The sequence below is a fragment of the Nyctereutes procyonoides genome, unplaced genomic scaffold, assembly GCF_905146905.1.
Source record: "Nyctereutes procyonoides isolate TBG_1078 unplaced genomic scaffold, NYPRO_anot_genome, whole genome shotgun sequence".
NCBI lineage: Eukaryota > Metazoa > Chordata > Mammalia > Carnivora > Canidae > Nyctereutes > Nyctereutes procyonoides.
In genome coordinates this window covers 33,681,231-33,694,623 of record NW_026575044.1, presented here as the reverse complement: position 1 = coordinate 33,694,623, position 13,393 = coordinate 33,681,231, and the positions used below count along the sequence as shown (strand labels likewise).

At 44.9% G+C, this 13,393-nt stretch overlaps 1 protein-coding gene across 2 annotated transcripts in view; it reads right to left on the bottom strand.

Annotated features, from left to right (window-relative positions):
* The window catches only part of CDH2 (cadherin 2), a 214,773-nt gene extending 202,164 nt beyond the window's left edge, over positions 1 to 12,609 (bottom strand). Inside the window, exon 1 of one of the 2 annotated variants that reach the window (XM_055323454.1) lies at positions 11,708 to 12,609. In XM_055323454.1, coding sequence (XP_055179429.1) covers positions 11,708 to 11,767 — 60 coding nt within the window. In that variant the 5' untranslated portion in view covers positions 11,768 to 12,609. The remainder of the gene's footprint in view (positions 1 to 11,707) is intronic. The other variant, XM_055323451.1, reaches the window with a different exon arrangement.
* Between the last annotated feature and the right edge of the window lie 784 nt (positions 12,610 to 13,393).

Genomic DNA, 13,393 nt, shown 5'->3' with positions numbered 1-13,393 from the left:
TTTGACTAATGACAACCACTCATGTGTATCATGTGTATAAAATCTGGGTGGGAGAAACTGAGCAGGACTCCCTACCCTCACGCGACACACAAAAAGAAATTTCAGATAAGTAAACATCTAAATGTGAAAATATACACAAATAAATACAATTTGATATAACATGAGGTTTAGGAAGACTGTTTTTGAAGGTGGATGGTCTCAATTTATATATTGGCACAACCACCAGAGTAGCATTCCAGGAACACAAAATGTGTGTGTGTATTTTAAATTATGAAGAACCAGGACGCCTGAATGGCTCAGTGGTTGAGCATCTGCCTTTGGCTTGGGGCGTGATCCCAGAGTCCAGGGATCAAGTCCCACATCAGGCTCCCCACAGGAAACCTGCTTCTCCCTCTGCCTGTGTCTCTGCCTCTCTTTCTGTACCTCTCGTGAATAAATAAATAAATAAATAAATAAATAAATAAATAAATAAATAAAATCTTTAAAAAAAATTATGAATAACCAAGACTTAGGAAAATAAGGAATAAGAATTGACAAAATTAAAATTAAAATAAGATGACAATCTCAAAAATAAGATAACAAAGTCTATTATAATTGCAAATACTAAAAAAAGTAACCTCACTATTTTCAAAAATGCCTTTTTTTATTTAGGTCATAAAATGGTTTAAGCCACCAGCAGATCGTCCATTGTTATCTACATGTAAATATACCAGTATCCCTCCTTTTAAACACAGCTCCATAGAGACAGTCTCAAATAAAGGGAGGACGATAAATCAAATCATGGATAACTCAGTTTCATTTACAAAGAAGTTAACCATAAATCGATTTGTAAATTAAATCAATGATTATGATATTCTCCCCAAATGTTCTTAGTATTTGTCAAACAGAAAAGACAGAACTGCAAATAAAGTTTAATGCCAAAAACACAAACACTGCACGTCAACAATTACTTTTATGGGTTGGAGCGAAACACAAGTGAAATACAAAGTATTTATCAATAAGCTGAGGCCATGCAAAAAGTACAATCTCTATAAATAGTGTAAAATAAAGTCCACACGTGTAAGAATGTAAATAAATTAGAGCTGCCCTGAAGCAAACAAATCCTTGGTGGGCTGGAATTTGATTCTTTAGTCCTCATCACTATGCATGGAATCCTCCATCTAGAATCTGGTCTACTAAACCACCATTATATAAATGGAGAGAAAAGGTCTCTAAAAAGAAAGATCTTGGGACAATTGCATGGCACTCTGCTTACTTCATGGCAACCTCTCAGATGTAAAAAAAAAAAAAAAAAAAAAAAACTATACAAACACAAAAGAGGGTCAACCGTACCCAAAGATGCACTGAACAGCTGGAAAGCTAGCAGTTTATGGCATTACAACTTCTCCATTTAAAGTTTTTTAAATTAAAATTAAATCTGGCTAAGACCTCATTGAGAAGTGGGTCACTAGTAAGCTCAGAGAAGGTATTAAGAAGCATCACTGAAAAGATTAGAATCTGTTAACACCCAATCCTCTGCTTGAAGATTTCAAATCAAAAAGACATATAATTCTTTGTCTCCATCCTCCTTCTGATAGAGGCAGTAACATACTGCATTCTAAATGTTTTTTTGGTTTTTGGCTAAATAATACTGCCAAATTGAAGAACTACAGTAGAAAAAATCTGAGTAGGAAATCCCACAAAAGGTGTCATTTCATGGCTTGATAAACCATAAATACTCAAGCAAACTTTAGCTGCAGTGAAATAATCACTCCATTCTTTTAAAAAAAAAAAAAGGAATCAGTTTTTTAGGGACACCTGGATGGCTCAGCGGTTGAGCATCTGCCTTTGGCTCAGGGTGTGATCCCGCAGTCCTGGGATCAAGTCCCTCAGTAGGCTCCCTGCATGGAGCCTGCTCCTCCCTCTGCCTATGTCTCTGCTCTCTCTCTGTGTCTCTCATGACATTTCTCATGAATAAATATATAAAATCTTAAAAAAAAATCAGTTTTCATCTTCCCTAATTTCTGGGTATTTCTATAACATGAATCTTTCCTAATTTCTGACTATTATAATACATATGACACAAATACATGGACAACTCTAAAATTGAGTGGAAGATGTCAGACATAAAAGGGAATATGGTAGGTGATGCCATAAAGCACAATGATTCCGTAAGAATAAGCAAAAGTAATAGATGGTATTAGAAGTTAAACAAATCCTCAGCTTTGGAGGATGGTTACAATTGGAGGAGGGTACTCATGCGGTGCTGGGGAGGCTATGTCTTGATTGGGTGCTGATTCAGTTAGGAGGTTCAATTTATGAACATTCAGCAGGATATCTACTTATGTGTGCACTTTCCTGCATGCATTGGGTAGTTCCAGAAACTGTGAGTGTATATGTTTAGGTGTCTTATCAAATCTGAATTCTGAATTCCCTAAAGTACAATTTGGGAAAGCAGGACATTAGAAGCTAATTTTGAACATGTTAGCACCAAATGAACTCTACTGGGGGTGGATGCCAAAGGAGCTGCAAAAGGCTAATACTTTGGCCACACGAAACACATTTTTTCTTGATTTACTGGACCAGAAAGCCATAAAGAATGAACTTCAGACTTTGAACCCATTGTGTTAACCAATTAAGACAACAAAAGAAAAAAAAAATTTAAGTGATCACAGTCTCTAGTTTATTAAAGACTTATGTTAAGCAAAAGGAGTGGATTATATCTCTTTTTTTTTTTAAATTTTTATTTATTTATGATAGTCACAGAGAGAGAAAGAGAGAGAGGCAGAGACATAGGCAGAGGGAGAAGCAGGCTCCATGCACCGGGAGCCCGATGTGGGATTCGATCCCGGGTCTCCAGGATCGTGCCCTGGGCCAAAGGCAGGCGCCAAACTGCTGCGCCACCCAGGGATCCCGGATTATATCTCTTTTAAACTTAGTAAAATTAATGGCTTTTTAGTCATTTATTTCAGAGTTCACTTAATAGCTTCCCAATCAACCAAGAGACATTTTGTTGGAGATTATAGTCAAGCCAACTGTATCCACCCAGTTACAATAGGTCAAGTTACAAGCAAAACAGTTCTAGGCTTTCTCCTCCACAAACAAATCCATGTCTGTACTGAAGTCCCTCCGCAAAACATTCACATGAATCTGCTTTAGTAGTTCCTTTCGAGATGTGGACATATATATTTCAAAAGACCCCAAATAATTTCATTTGTGGGAGAAAAAGTGATTCAGATGATTCAAACATGGAAAATGTACCACTATACATATTTCAAAACTTGGTAATAGAGTCTCTTGAATTTATTTTCACAGAAAAAAACACTGAAAAACCAGTATCAAAAAAAGAAAAACAAAAAAACATGCACAGCCTGAGGGCCTCTAGGCTCTTAGAAAATATTTTTAGTTCTAGGATTCACACAAAAAAATTACTTTTGAGCACTTATCAGCATATTATTTATTGACTGAGACAACTTGGAGAACATTATAAAACTGATTATGAATTATTTCTCTATGGTATTTTCTTCTTTCTCTAACATATTTTAAAAATGAGTGAAAATCCTAACCAAGCACTACATTTTGGCTTCAGAGGCCAAAATATTTAAGGTCAAAATTAATAGAGAAGATAACTCAGAAGTTGACTATTTAAAGAAAAATATCTTATCAACTCAGTAAAGAGGAACCAAAACTCCTTTCTAATGCAATCTTCATTCCTTGAGTACCATTGTATTGAAAGGATCCCAGCCAGTAGAGGGAGGGAGAAAACCATGTGCTTTGCACAGTCAGGCTCAATCTACTCTGACAGATACAGTTTTACTCTGGATTCTCAGGAAAACTACTCAAACCGAGTTCCACTTTCATCATCTCTAAAATGGGAATTTTTACTCACTATAACCCTATCTCACAGGGTACAGAAATAATTAACGGAGATAACATATTAGTCTTCTTCACTAAAACTAAAAGTATTTTATTGTAAAGGTTTAGTACTACCAGACATTAGTTTAAAAAAAGATTCGAGGAGGTGGCAGCAAATATCTAAAGTTTTAATGGTTTTCTCTGGTATGTGTGCTTTTCTGAGTTATATGAATGACCTACTGACAATTAATAAAAATAAATTGTGAGATGTCTTAAAACTGAAAAGGCCATCCTTACTGAAATCAGTAATAGGAAAGTTCAATAACTAGGTGCACCTACTGGTTCAAGGTGTAGAGTGTGCGACTCTCGATCTTGGGGTCCTGAGTCGAGCCCCATATTGGGTGCAGAGATTATTTAAAAAATAAGTAAATAAAAAGACTTAAAAAAACTTCACTAATGCAACAGAAGAAAGTCGAATAAACTCAAAACTTATTTTAATAATGAGAAAAAAATGGTCATTTCACATTTTCATTTCCAGTAATTTCTGGAATAATATTCTAAACTATGCTCCTCTACTTAACTTTTTTTTTTTTTTACTAATTCCTTTTACTAATTCACTGAAAATTATAATATATCAGAATGAGGAGGAGGGAATCTGGGTATAAATATTTTCAATTATGGTCATGCAAAAAATGTTTTTATTTTTTTAAAGATTTTATTTATTTATTCATGAGAGACAGAGAGAGAGAGAGAGAGAGAGAGGCAGAGACACAGGCAGAGGGAGAAGCAGGCTCCATGCAGGGAGCCGGACATGGGACTTGATCCCCGGTCTCCAGGATCACACTCTGGGTTGCAGGTGGTGCTAAACCACTGTGCCATCAAGGCTGCCCAAAAAATTGTTTTTAAATTAACACAAAACTAATATTAAAACTGTAATATATATATAAGGATGCTATGGTCAAGTAAATTTTTAAGTTAACACACAAACCAATGTTAAAATCACAATAAATAGGAGTATATATTATTACTCCAGTACTTATTTATTTTTGTTATATTTAGGCATATGGATCAAGCATGTCTCCAAGCGCTTCTCTATATGATTGCCATATTGTATTTATAATAGCACTTCCTTTTAAATAGCTCAAGCTGTTTTAAAGGCATTACACAATTAATTTTCCCAATGCTACTTGGGAAAAACCCAAGTTAAACAATTTATTTAATCAAGGCAGTAGACCAGAACATCTGATTGCTACACTAAACTATTCCCCTGGATCTCAAGTTCAAGATAGTAGTAAGGTCTTTAGACTACAACTTAGACCACATTTTTGCCACCAGAACAGATGAAAAATTAAATATTCAGTCAAAAAAATGTAAGAAATATCACAATGGTTTAACCAACTAATATAATCTCTCAGGCACAAATAACTCAGCACAGTGTAGTCATTTTAATATACAACATGGAAACTAATCTATTATTTAACTACCCATTAGCCAATCTTCTTTAGACCTACTTGTAGCTCAGCCTATACTATAGGTTGTCCTCAAGGATGTTAGGATGTTCTGTTAGTTTAGGCCATCTTCATCCTATTTGTATATTGTTTGATTTTCTATTCTTTCATTACAGCTTCCACTGTGGTCTTTGTCCAATTCCTCCTCATTCAGAAGCCTTGAAATCCCACTGATCATTTTTGCTGTCCTTTGAAGCACTTGTAGGTACGTGGCTATGGCATGAAAATTGGGTGGTTTGACAACCATTTTCTTGACCTGGAACTAGAACTAAAATGCTTCATTGCACTCAATAAGGGCTCTCATATCTGACCGCATATTATACATAATTTACTAAATCAACTCCTACTAAGGACATTCAGAGTTCAACTAATCCAACCCTTTGTAATTATAAACAATACTTCCAACACATACCCTTATATATGTATATATGTATGTATAAATCACGTATATAACATGAATACAGACATCTGTAGAAAAATAACTCGCTAAGTCAATGGGCTATATTTTTAGTGCTGACCCACATCATTCAATTCAAAGGTTCTCATGGAAGCTATCTTCTTTCAAAGAAACATGAAAGTATAAAAGGAATAAAAGGAATAATTTTTATTCTTAGTAGTACCACATTCCTCTTCCTTTAGGTCAAACCCAAAAAAATAGTTTACTTTTAGTGGTAAAAGCAGCATAGCCAATGGGGGAAAAAAATATTTTTAGAAGTCAAGCATATAAAAAATACAGACTACTTTTAACCTATCATATATATAATAAACTCTTGTTAATGACCCTCAAAATGATACTCTACCACTCTGATCATGTGAAAATCTTTGCATTTTAGGTTAAAAATTAAAGTCATTCCAGAGTCTTTGAAAAGGAGTCATTTGGGAGATATTTTTCAGCAGCCCCAAGAGTCACAGAACTGGAAAGTCCCCTAGAGATCTACTAACCCAACCGGACCCAGTATTTTACTATTGAGGAAAATGAGGTCATGAGAGTTTAAGGGCGTAAACTACATCTGCACTAGATTAGAACCCCAGGCTTCCTGCCCTTGACACTAGTTCTTGCCCTTGACACTACGTAACAGCAGCTCATTTGCATAAAATAAAGTTATTACGTCTTTGGTGCCCAAATCACCTTGGACGGCACACACAAAGGTATTAATTAATTACTGATTGACACTTCATGCCAAACTGTGATAAATGTTGCAGAAGACACGTATGTAGATAGCAATCCTGAACATACATGTTGTGTAAATAAGTGCAATCCAGGGGGCTTGGGTATTGCTCTAAGTACAGTGGAAGGTCAGACAAGGAAGTGCAGGAAGTATGAAAGACAGTAACAAGAAATAAGAACTGAAAAGCATTTATTTATAACTCAAATTTTCCTTTTAAAAACTCTGTTGTAACACAGATCTCAATCTTTAAATCCCAATCTTTTAAAAGGTCCCATTAAGCTCTAGAATTCACCTTCTGGCTACTTTAAAGACATCACTTTATATATGCAGAAGATACGGCTCAAACTAAAACATTTATCTGTACATACCTCTTCCCTGGCATGACTAGGGTTGTTTAATTAAAACGGATCTACATTTAGTTAAATATACAAAGACTAGCATCTGCTCAAATTAACTGATATAATTTGCTAAGAAATTAAAACAAAAATAAGTTTTTGGTAGGAAAAGACAGAAATGGGAAGCATAATGATTTGTTGATACAAATTATATGTCAACTCAGTTGAAATAGTTCTTAACACAACTTGAAAATGCTTAGGTCCTTTTAGAAGGTATACTAATGGCAGATAAGAAATATTCAAATGACAAATTCCAAATCTATCATATTTTTAAAATCGTTGATAAAATTCACCACCAGTCTGTGCAGTGCTTAAACTTGATTACTTTTTGTATTTGAGCCAAAAGAACAAATTTGAATAATGTTAACTTGGGCGAAACGGTAGAGTATATACACAAACACTACATTTCTTAAATAACATCTAGGATTTTTCTTTAAAAATCACTCTTCTAACTTAAGAATATCCCTTTGAAAACAGAATGGGGATCTGAGTTACTTAGGATTTTTTTTAAGGCACTTTAAAGCAAGATTAACTGTTGCTTTAAGTCTTGACATTTCCCGATTAATAACCCTAAAGCTTAATGAGGCACAACAGATTTAAGAATTGCAAATTTTTAATGAAAAGGGAAATTAAGGACAGTTTGGTGCAATACACAGTCACCAAAATAATCTGCTCCAAGAAGACTTTAGTCCCTATATGTAAAAAAACAGAATCGAAAAAGAATTTCCTCTTTAAATAAAATCTCAGTCTGAACTTTTAGAAGACTGGTCAGAGCTGACTTCCAAGAATGTATGAAAGTCAAAAAGTACAATCTGTATGTAAATTCTGAACTTGCAATTGGGGCCTAAAATTATACATATGGAGATATCTATAGATATACATATATGAAGATATCTATATATACTCATAGGTATCTCCATATATATATATTTTTTAATGTGTCCATAAAATATTTTAGGATGCATGCACAAATTATTATTTTTCAAATCACACCTAGTATATGCTTGCAATGCACCACCATCTATGAGTAATGACCACATGACACAAGATAAGAAAAGGGCAAAGATATGTATAACTATGGCCACTAAGTAGAATAAACTGTGAATATTAACTATGTTATCTCTCCTTACTTTCACAGTAAGTTGTTACAAAGACATGAAAATCAAACACTGAAAATAAATGTTTCATACTTAAAATGATTACTGCATCCAAGGTTTCCTACATCATAAAATAAAGCTTCTTTTCATACATTTCATGTGTTGAATATTAATCTCCTCAAAATGCATACACCTGACAGGTGAAAATCACATACGGCTTATGCATTTTTTTTTCATACTTCCTCAGGGTCGAAAGCAGGACCTATGTGGTAAGACTAAGAATCCAGGGTATCTACAAACATTAAGGTGATGTCTTTGATGCTTCATAACCCATACAAAGTGTATTTAAACTAGAACAATAGAATTTTGCAATTAAAATGTGAACCAGAAAAACAAAGCAGGTCTCTAGTCTAGTAATTACTGGGTAGGTAGTAGAAGTAAAATTGGTGGGTTTTTTTTTTCCTGATAATTTATTGAAGACCTTGAAAGTCATTTGTATAATTTAAAAGGAAAGTTTGTCTTAACTTTGTGATATCCTTCGATCCTTGAAATATAATGCTTAAATTTAACTTTTTTGTTTTTAGTGTAAGGGACAATGCTAATACCATAAGTTAAAATGAAGAGTAATAGAGAAAATCTTAAAGCTGAATATCATAATGTGCAAAATCGACTAGAATTATGTAAATCCAAGTAATAGGACAACCAAACTAATAATCTCCCAAAATAAAAAAAAAAGGTGTTCAAAGCAAAACAAGGAACACTTCAGAGAATACATAAATACATAAAGTCCTTTTGTATACTTAATTATTTGTCTTAAACTGGTCTGAAAAAAACAAGGTTGCTCTGTATCTATTACTAAAAACTATCCATCCTCTTCCCTAAAACTCTTGTCTTCTTATCTGACCTTAAAAAAAAAAAAAAAAAAAAACTAGACTTGAATAGCAGATGACTGCAGAGGGGCCATTTTCACCTTGCAGATAGATCTCTGTTATTCTGGCGTGTAAAGCAGGCCATTAGGACAAAGTCATTCGTAATCTCAGTTGTACAATCCACATGGTGCATTCAACCCTAAAACTCACGTTGCATAAACTGCTCTGCTTCCACTCCTAATGACCTTGCAAATCATTCAATGTGATTGCTTAACTTGTACCTAGGAATTAGGAGACTGCCAAACAACTTGATGACAAAGTTAGAATTTCCCCTTTCCTGAGTGTTCTACAAAAGTCAGCCTAACATCCATCTAGAAGAAAGTGAGAAATACCATAGGATGGTAAAGACAACCGCATTAGTCGACGTTTATAAATGCTATTTTTGTACATGCTTAAAGAAGAAAATGACTTATGAAATTCACACCTGACTTCAAGGCAGATGACGAAGAGAAAATGAGACTGCTCCGGTGGTACCACACGCAGTCCCACGGCATGAATCACCCACAAATGTCTCCTGTCCTTCCTTCACTGCACAGCATTCAATTAAAACTTACTTTCAGATCAAAAAGTCAGTGAGCATACCATCTACTGCTGGCCTCAGACTCTGAACATTTATTAAAAGTTGTTGGTAAATTAGTGAGACCACTCAGAGACGTTCAAAATCAATGCTTTTAATTTTAAAAATGAGACTTTATCTAAGACAGGTTCTTTGTGTGAAAAGAAAAGGCAAATACATGTCTGATGTCCATGGGATTCTTAGGTTCATCTTGCCTTCTCCCTAAACTTCAAACCACTCTAGTGCTTTTCTTTTCCCCCTTCTTCCCCTTCAGCCGAGCCCCCTCGAGTAAGTCCTATTTGAAAAGAAGAAACCATCAATGAAGCGGCAGGAGGTGAGAGAATGCGGGGTGCGCACTCCAAGAATAAAGGGCGGCTTTATAACAGGAGGTACTTTTGTTAGCAAGTGACTGGCAGGTCTCCTCCCCCAGTCAGAAGAGGTTCCATCCACTTCCCAAAACTGCGGAGGCCGAAAACGTCCAGTCTCACAGTTCTGAAACCCCAGAGTCAGGAGTCAGGAGAGCCGGGGGGGGGGGGGGGGGGGGGGGGCGGACGGGCGGGTGGGGGAAGGGGAGAGAGACCAGCGGGAGCCGCAAGAACAAAAGGAGAAACCCAAGAAAGCAGCAAAGACGGGACTCGGGCGGCCGCCGAGTCCGAGGGGAGGAGCGCGAGCCCGAAAGCGGGAGGGCACGGCCCGGGGGAAGAGAGCGCGGGGCCGGGCAGGGCGCGCCGAGGAGCAGCGCACCATGGACAGGGCTCCAGCCGCCTCGGCCCACACCCCTCTAGGGGGCGGCGGAGAAAGCGCGAGAGACCGCGGGCGCCGACCCCCCCCCCGCCCCGCGGCCGGAGCGCGCCAGGCCCTGACCCGTGAAGACCACGGAGGGGGGCGATCAGCACCATCTGTCCCTGCCCGGGCCGCCCCCGGCGCAGCGGCACTTCCGAGCCGCGCCCGCACTTTTCGGAGCTGCCACCCGCTGGCCACCCCCCAGCTGCAAGGGTGCGCGGGGGGAGCCCCTCGGGCGGATTTCCCGGGAGACCCTGACCAGCATGCGGGGGTGGGGTGGGGTGGGTGGGGGGACACGCCCCTCTCCTGCAGCCGCCTTAGAACCCCATCGCCTGCGGGGGCAGATTCGGGACCCCCGCCCTCCCCCGCCCTGCGCGCCCCGTGTGGCTTCCCGGGACCCTGTGGGCGGCCGGGAGGGGCCTCGGGCAGCCTCCGGCCGGACGCCGCGGGAAAGTTGGGCGGTCAGCGGGGCTTGGGGGCCGGTGGCGCCGAGGGGCCAGGGAGCCCGCGACCTGCCTGGAGCAGGTGCTTCCTGCCGCGGAGAAGCCTCCCGGTACAGACGCCGGGAAGAGGCTGTCTGGCGCTCTCCCGAAGGCGTGAAAAGTGCGGAGGCTCCTCGCGAAGGCGCCCCCGAGGACGCACGCAGGGGACAGAGCGGACAGAGGGAGACGAGTCACAGCCGAGTAACGGAACTTCGCCCCGTGCGCCGGGAGAAGGGGTCTGCGGAGCCAGGGGCTGGGGGCGGAGGCCCCGGCCCGCAGAGAGTCTCCGGGGCAAGGGGACGAGGTTTCCTTCCAGGTGGGACCGACACAGAACACGGGGGGGGGGGGGCAAGGGGGGCAGGAAAAGAAGGCAACTCTGGGCTGGGGTAAAGACAATAGGGCAGTGGAGCCCTCGGGCACCGGGAGGCGCGCGGGTGCCGGGGTGGGGTGGGGTGGGGTGGAGGCACGTCCCGTAACTAAGACACCAGAGTGAGAATTCCTACTGCGAACTCGCGACCCATCCCTGCAGAAATAAACAAAACAAAAAAAGATTTTTTTTTTTTTTTTTTTTTTTTTGGAGCAAAGTGCAAAGCGACGGGCGAGAAGCGTAGAAAACTGCACAACCTGGGAGCTATCCTGCCTCTCCCTCCTGCTGCCTGGAGACACCCCCTGCAAGCTCGCCCGGCCCGGAACGAAGAACAGAGGGGGCCGGCGATCCGTCCCTTCGGGGCCGCCGGGAGCGGCGCGGGAGACCCGCCGGCCCGGCCGGCCCTGCCCCTGCCCCTGCCCCTGCGCCCGACCCGAGCCTGGTGCCTGCGCAGCTCCGGGCCGCGCGGTGCGGCACCTCCCTTGCCGGGTGCGCAGCCTGGCCCCGCAGCGGCGCGGGGAACAAAGGGACCCGGCGCCGCCCGCCCCACCCCGCCCGCGGCCCGGCCGGCGGACACCGCCGCGTACCTGGAGCAGGGCCGCCAGCAGCGGCAGCAGGGTCCGCGGCGCTCCCACTATCCGGCACATGGAGGCGGAGAGGGGCCGAGCGGGGAGCGAGGCGCGACGGAGGCGGCGGCGGCGGCGGCGGCGGCGGCGGCGGCGGCGGCGGCGGCAGCACCAACAGCGGCGCGGAGAGACGGCTCCAGGCAGTTTCCACCCCCTTCCCTTCCCCTCCCCACCCCACCCCCTTCACCGCTGCTCTCCGCTCCCCGCCAATGGAGAGCGAGCTGATGACAAATAGCGGGCCGCGGAGTCCGCGGGACTCGCACCAGGAGTAATAAAACAGACCGAGAGATCAAGGAGCTGGGGAGGGGGAGGGGCGGGGGAGGGGGCGGGCGTGCGGGGGAGGGTGTGAGAGAGGGAGAAAGAGAGAGAGAGAGAGGGAGAGGGAGAGTGCGCGCGTGTGGAGGCGGCCGCGGTGGCAGCGCAGGCGGCTGGGCGCCGGCCCTAAGCGCAGCGGAAGCCGGGAGGGATGCAGGCGGCGGGGACCTTGGCCGGTGTAGGATGCGGAGGTGGAAGTGGCGCGGCCGGGCGCTCCCGGGGAGCTCCGCCACGCGAGGTCTCGGGCTCTCGGCTCTGCTTCCTCCGGGTCCCCTCTCCAGGGCCGCTCTGCTGGACCAGGATGCCGAGGAGAGCGGCGCGGGGAGGGCGCTCGGGGCCGTGCGCGCTGCGCCCACAAAGGGCAGCAGTCCCGCCGCCCCGCGCCTCCGCTGCGTGCGGGCTCACGGCCGCCTCCCGGCTCCCCCTTTCCGGGCCCCCGGGAGAGTTGGAGCTTGTTCTCCGGCCTGGGCCGCGCGGGGGTGAGGCCGGGGGCCGGCGCGGCCGCTACTGCCGCGGCTCCGTCCCGCGCAGCTGCCGCCGCCGCGGCCGCCCCTGCTGCCTGCGCGCCGGCACCCGCCCGCCGCTCCCTGCCCGGCGCCGCTCACTCGCGCGCGCCGCCCCACCCCCGCCGCCGCCGCCGCCGCCGCCGCCCGCGCACCCCGCTCGGCCTCCGCGAGCGCGACCGACGCGAGCCGCCGCCGCCGCCGCCGCCGCTCTCCCCGCGCTCCCCGCGCTCGCCGCACGCGCTGCCAGGCTGCGCGGCCCTCTCTCCTCGCCTCTCCCCTCCCGCCGCCGCCGCCGCCGCCGCCGCCGCCGCCGCCGCCCTCGCCCCGCCCCGCCCCCGCCTCCCTCCTCCGCCGAGCTTCCCCGCCCGCGTCGTGGCCAATCGGAGGCCACTGAGCTGCGGCGGTAGCCGGCCGGATCCCCGGCAGCCGCCCGCCCCCGCCCCGCCGGAGCACCCCGGGTTTTTTGCTGCAGCCCGCGGGGGGTCGCCGGAGCGAAGTCTGGGGTGCGCGCAGCACCGCCCGGCAGGTGGAGGGGCTGCGGGAAATAAAATAACTTGCACGGGAACTTGATGCTTGGCAGGTTCCTCGTTGGACCGCGATGGGGAATGGGAGATCGGGAAGGGGGAGGCTGCCTCCTAGGTAGCCTGACACACGCGTCTTTCTCTGTTCTGTCATCCTTGCTGGATAGATTATTTTTCTGGGTAGAGGCAGACGGCAAACGGGCGACGCCGGCAGAGCCCATCCTGGCCATTGTTGTCTGGGGTGCCGGCCTGCAGCCACCTGCGGGCCCCGGAGGGCGGAGGCCGCGGTTCCCGCCCCCGCCCTC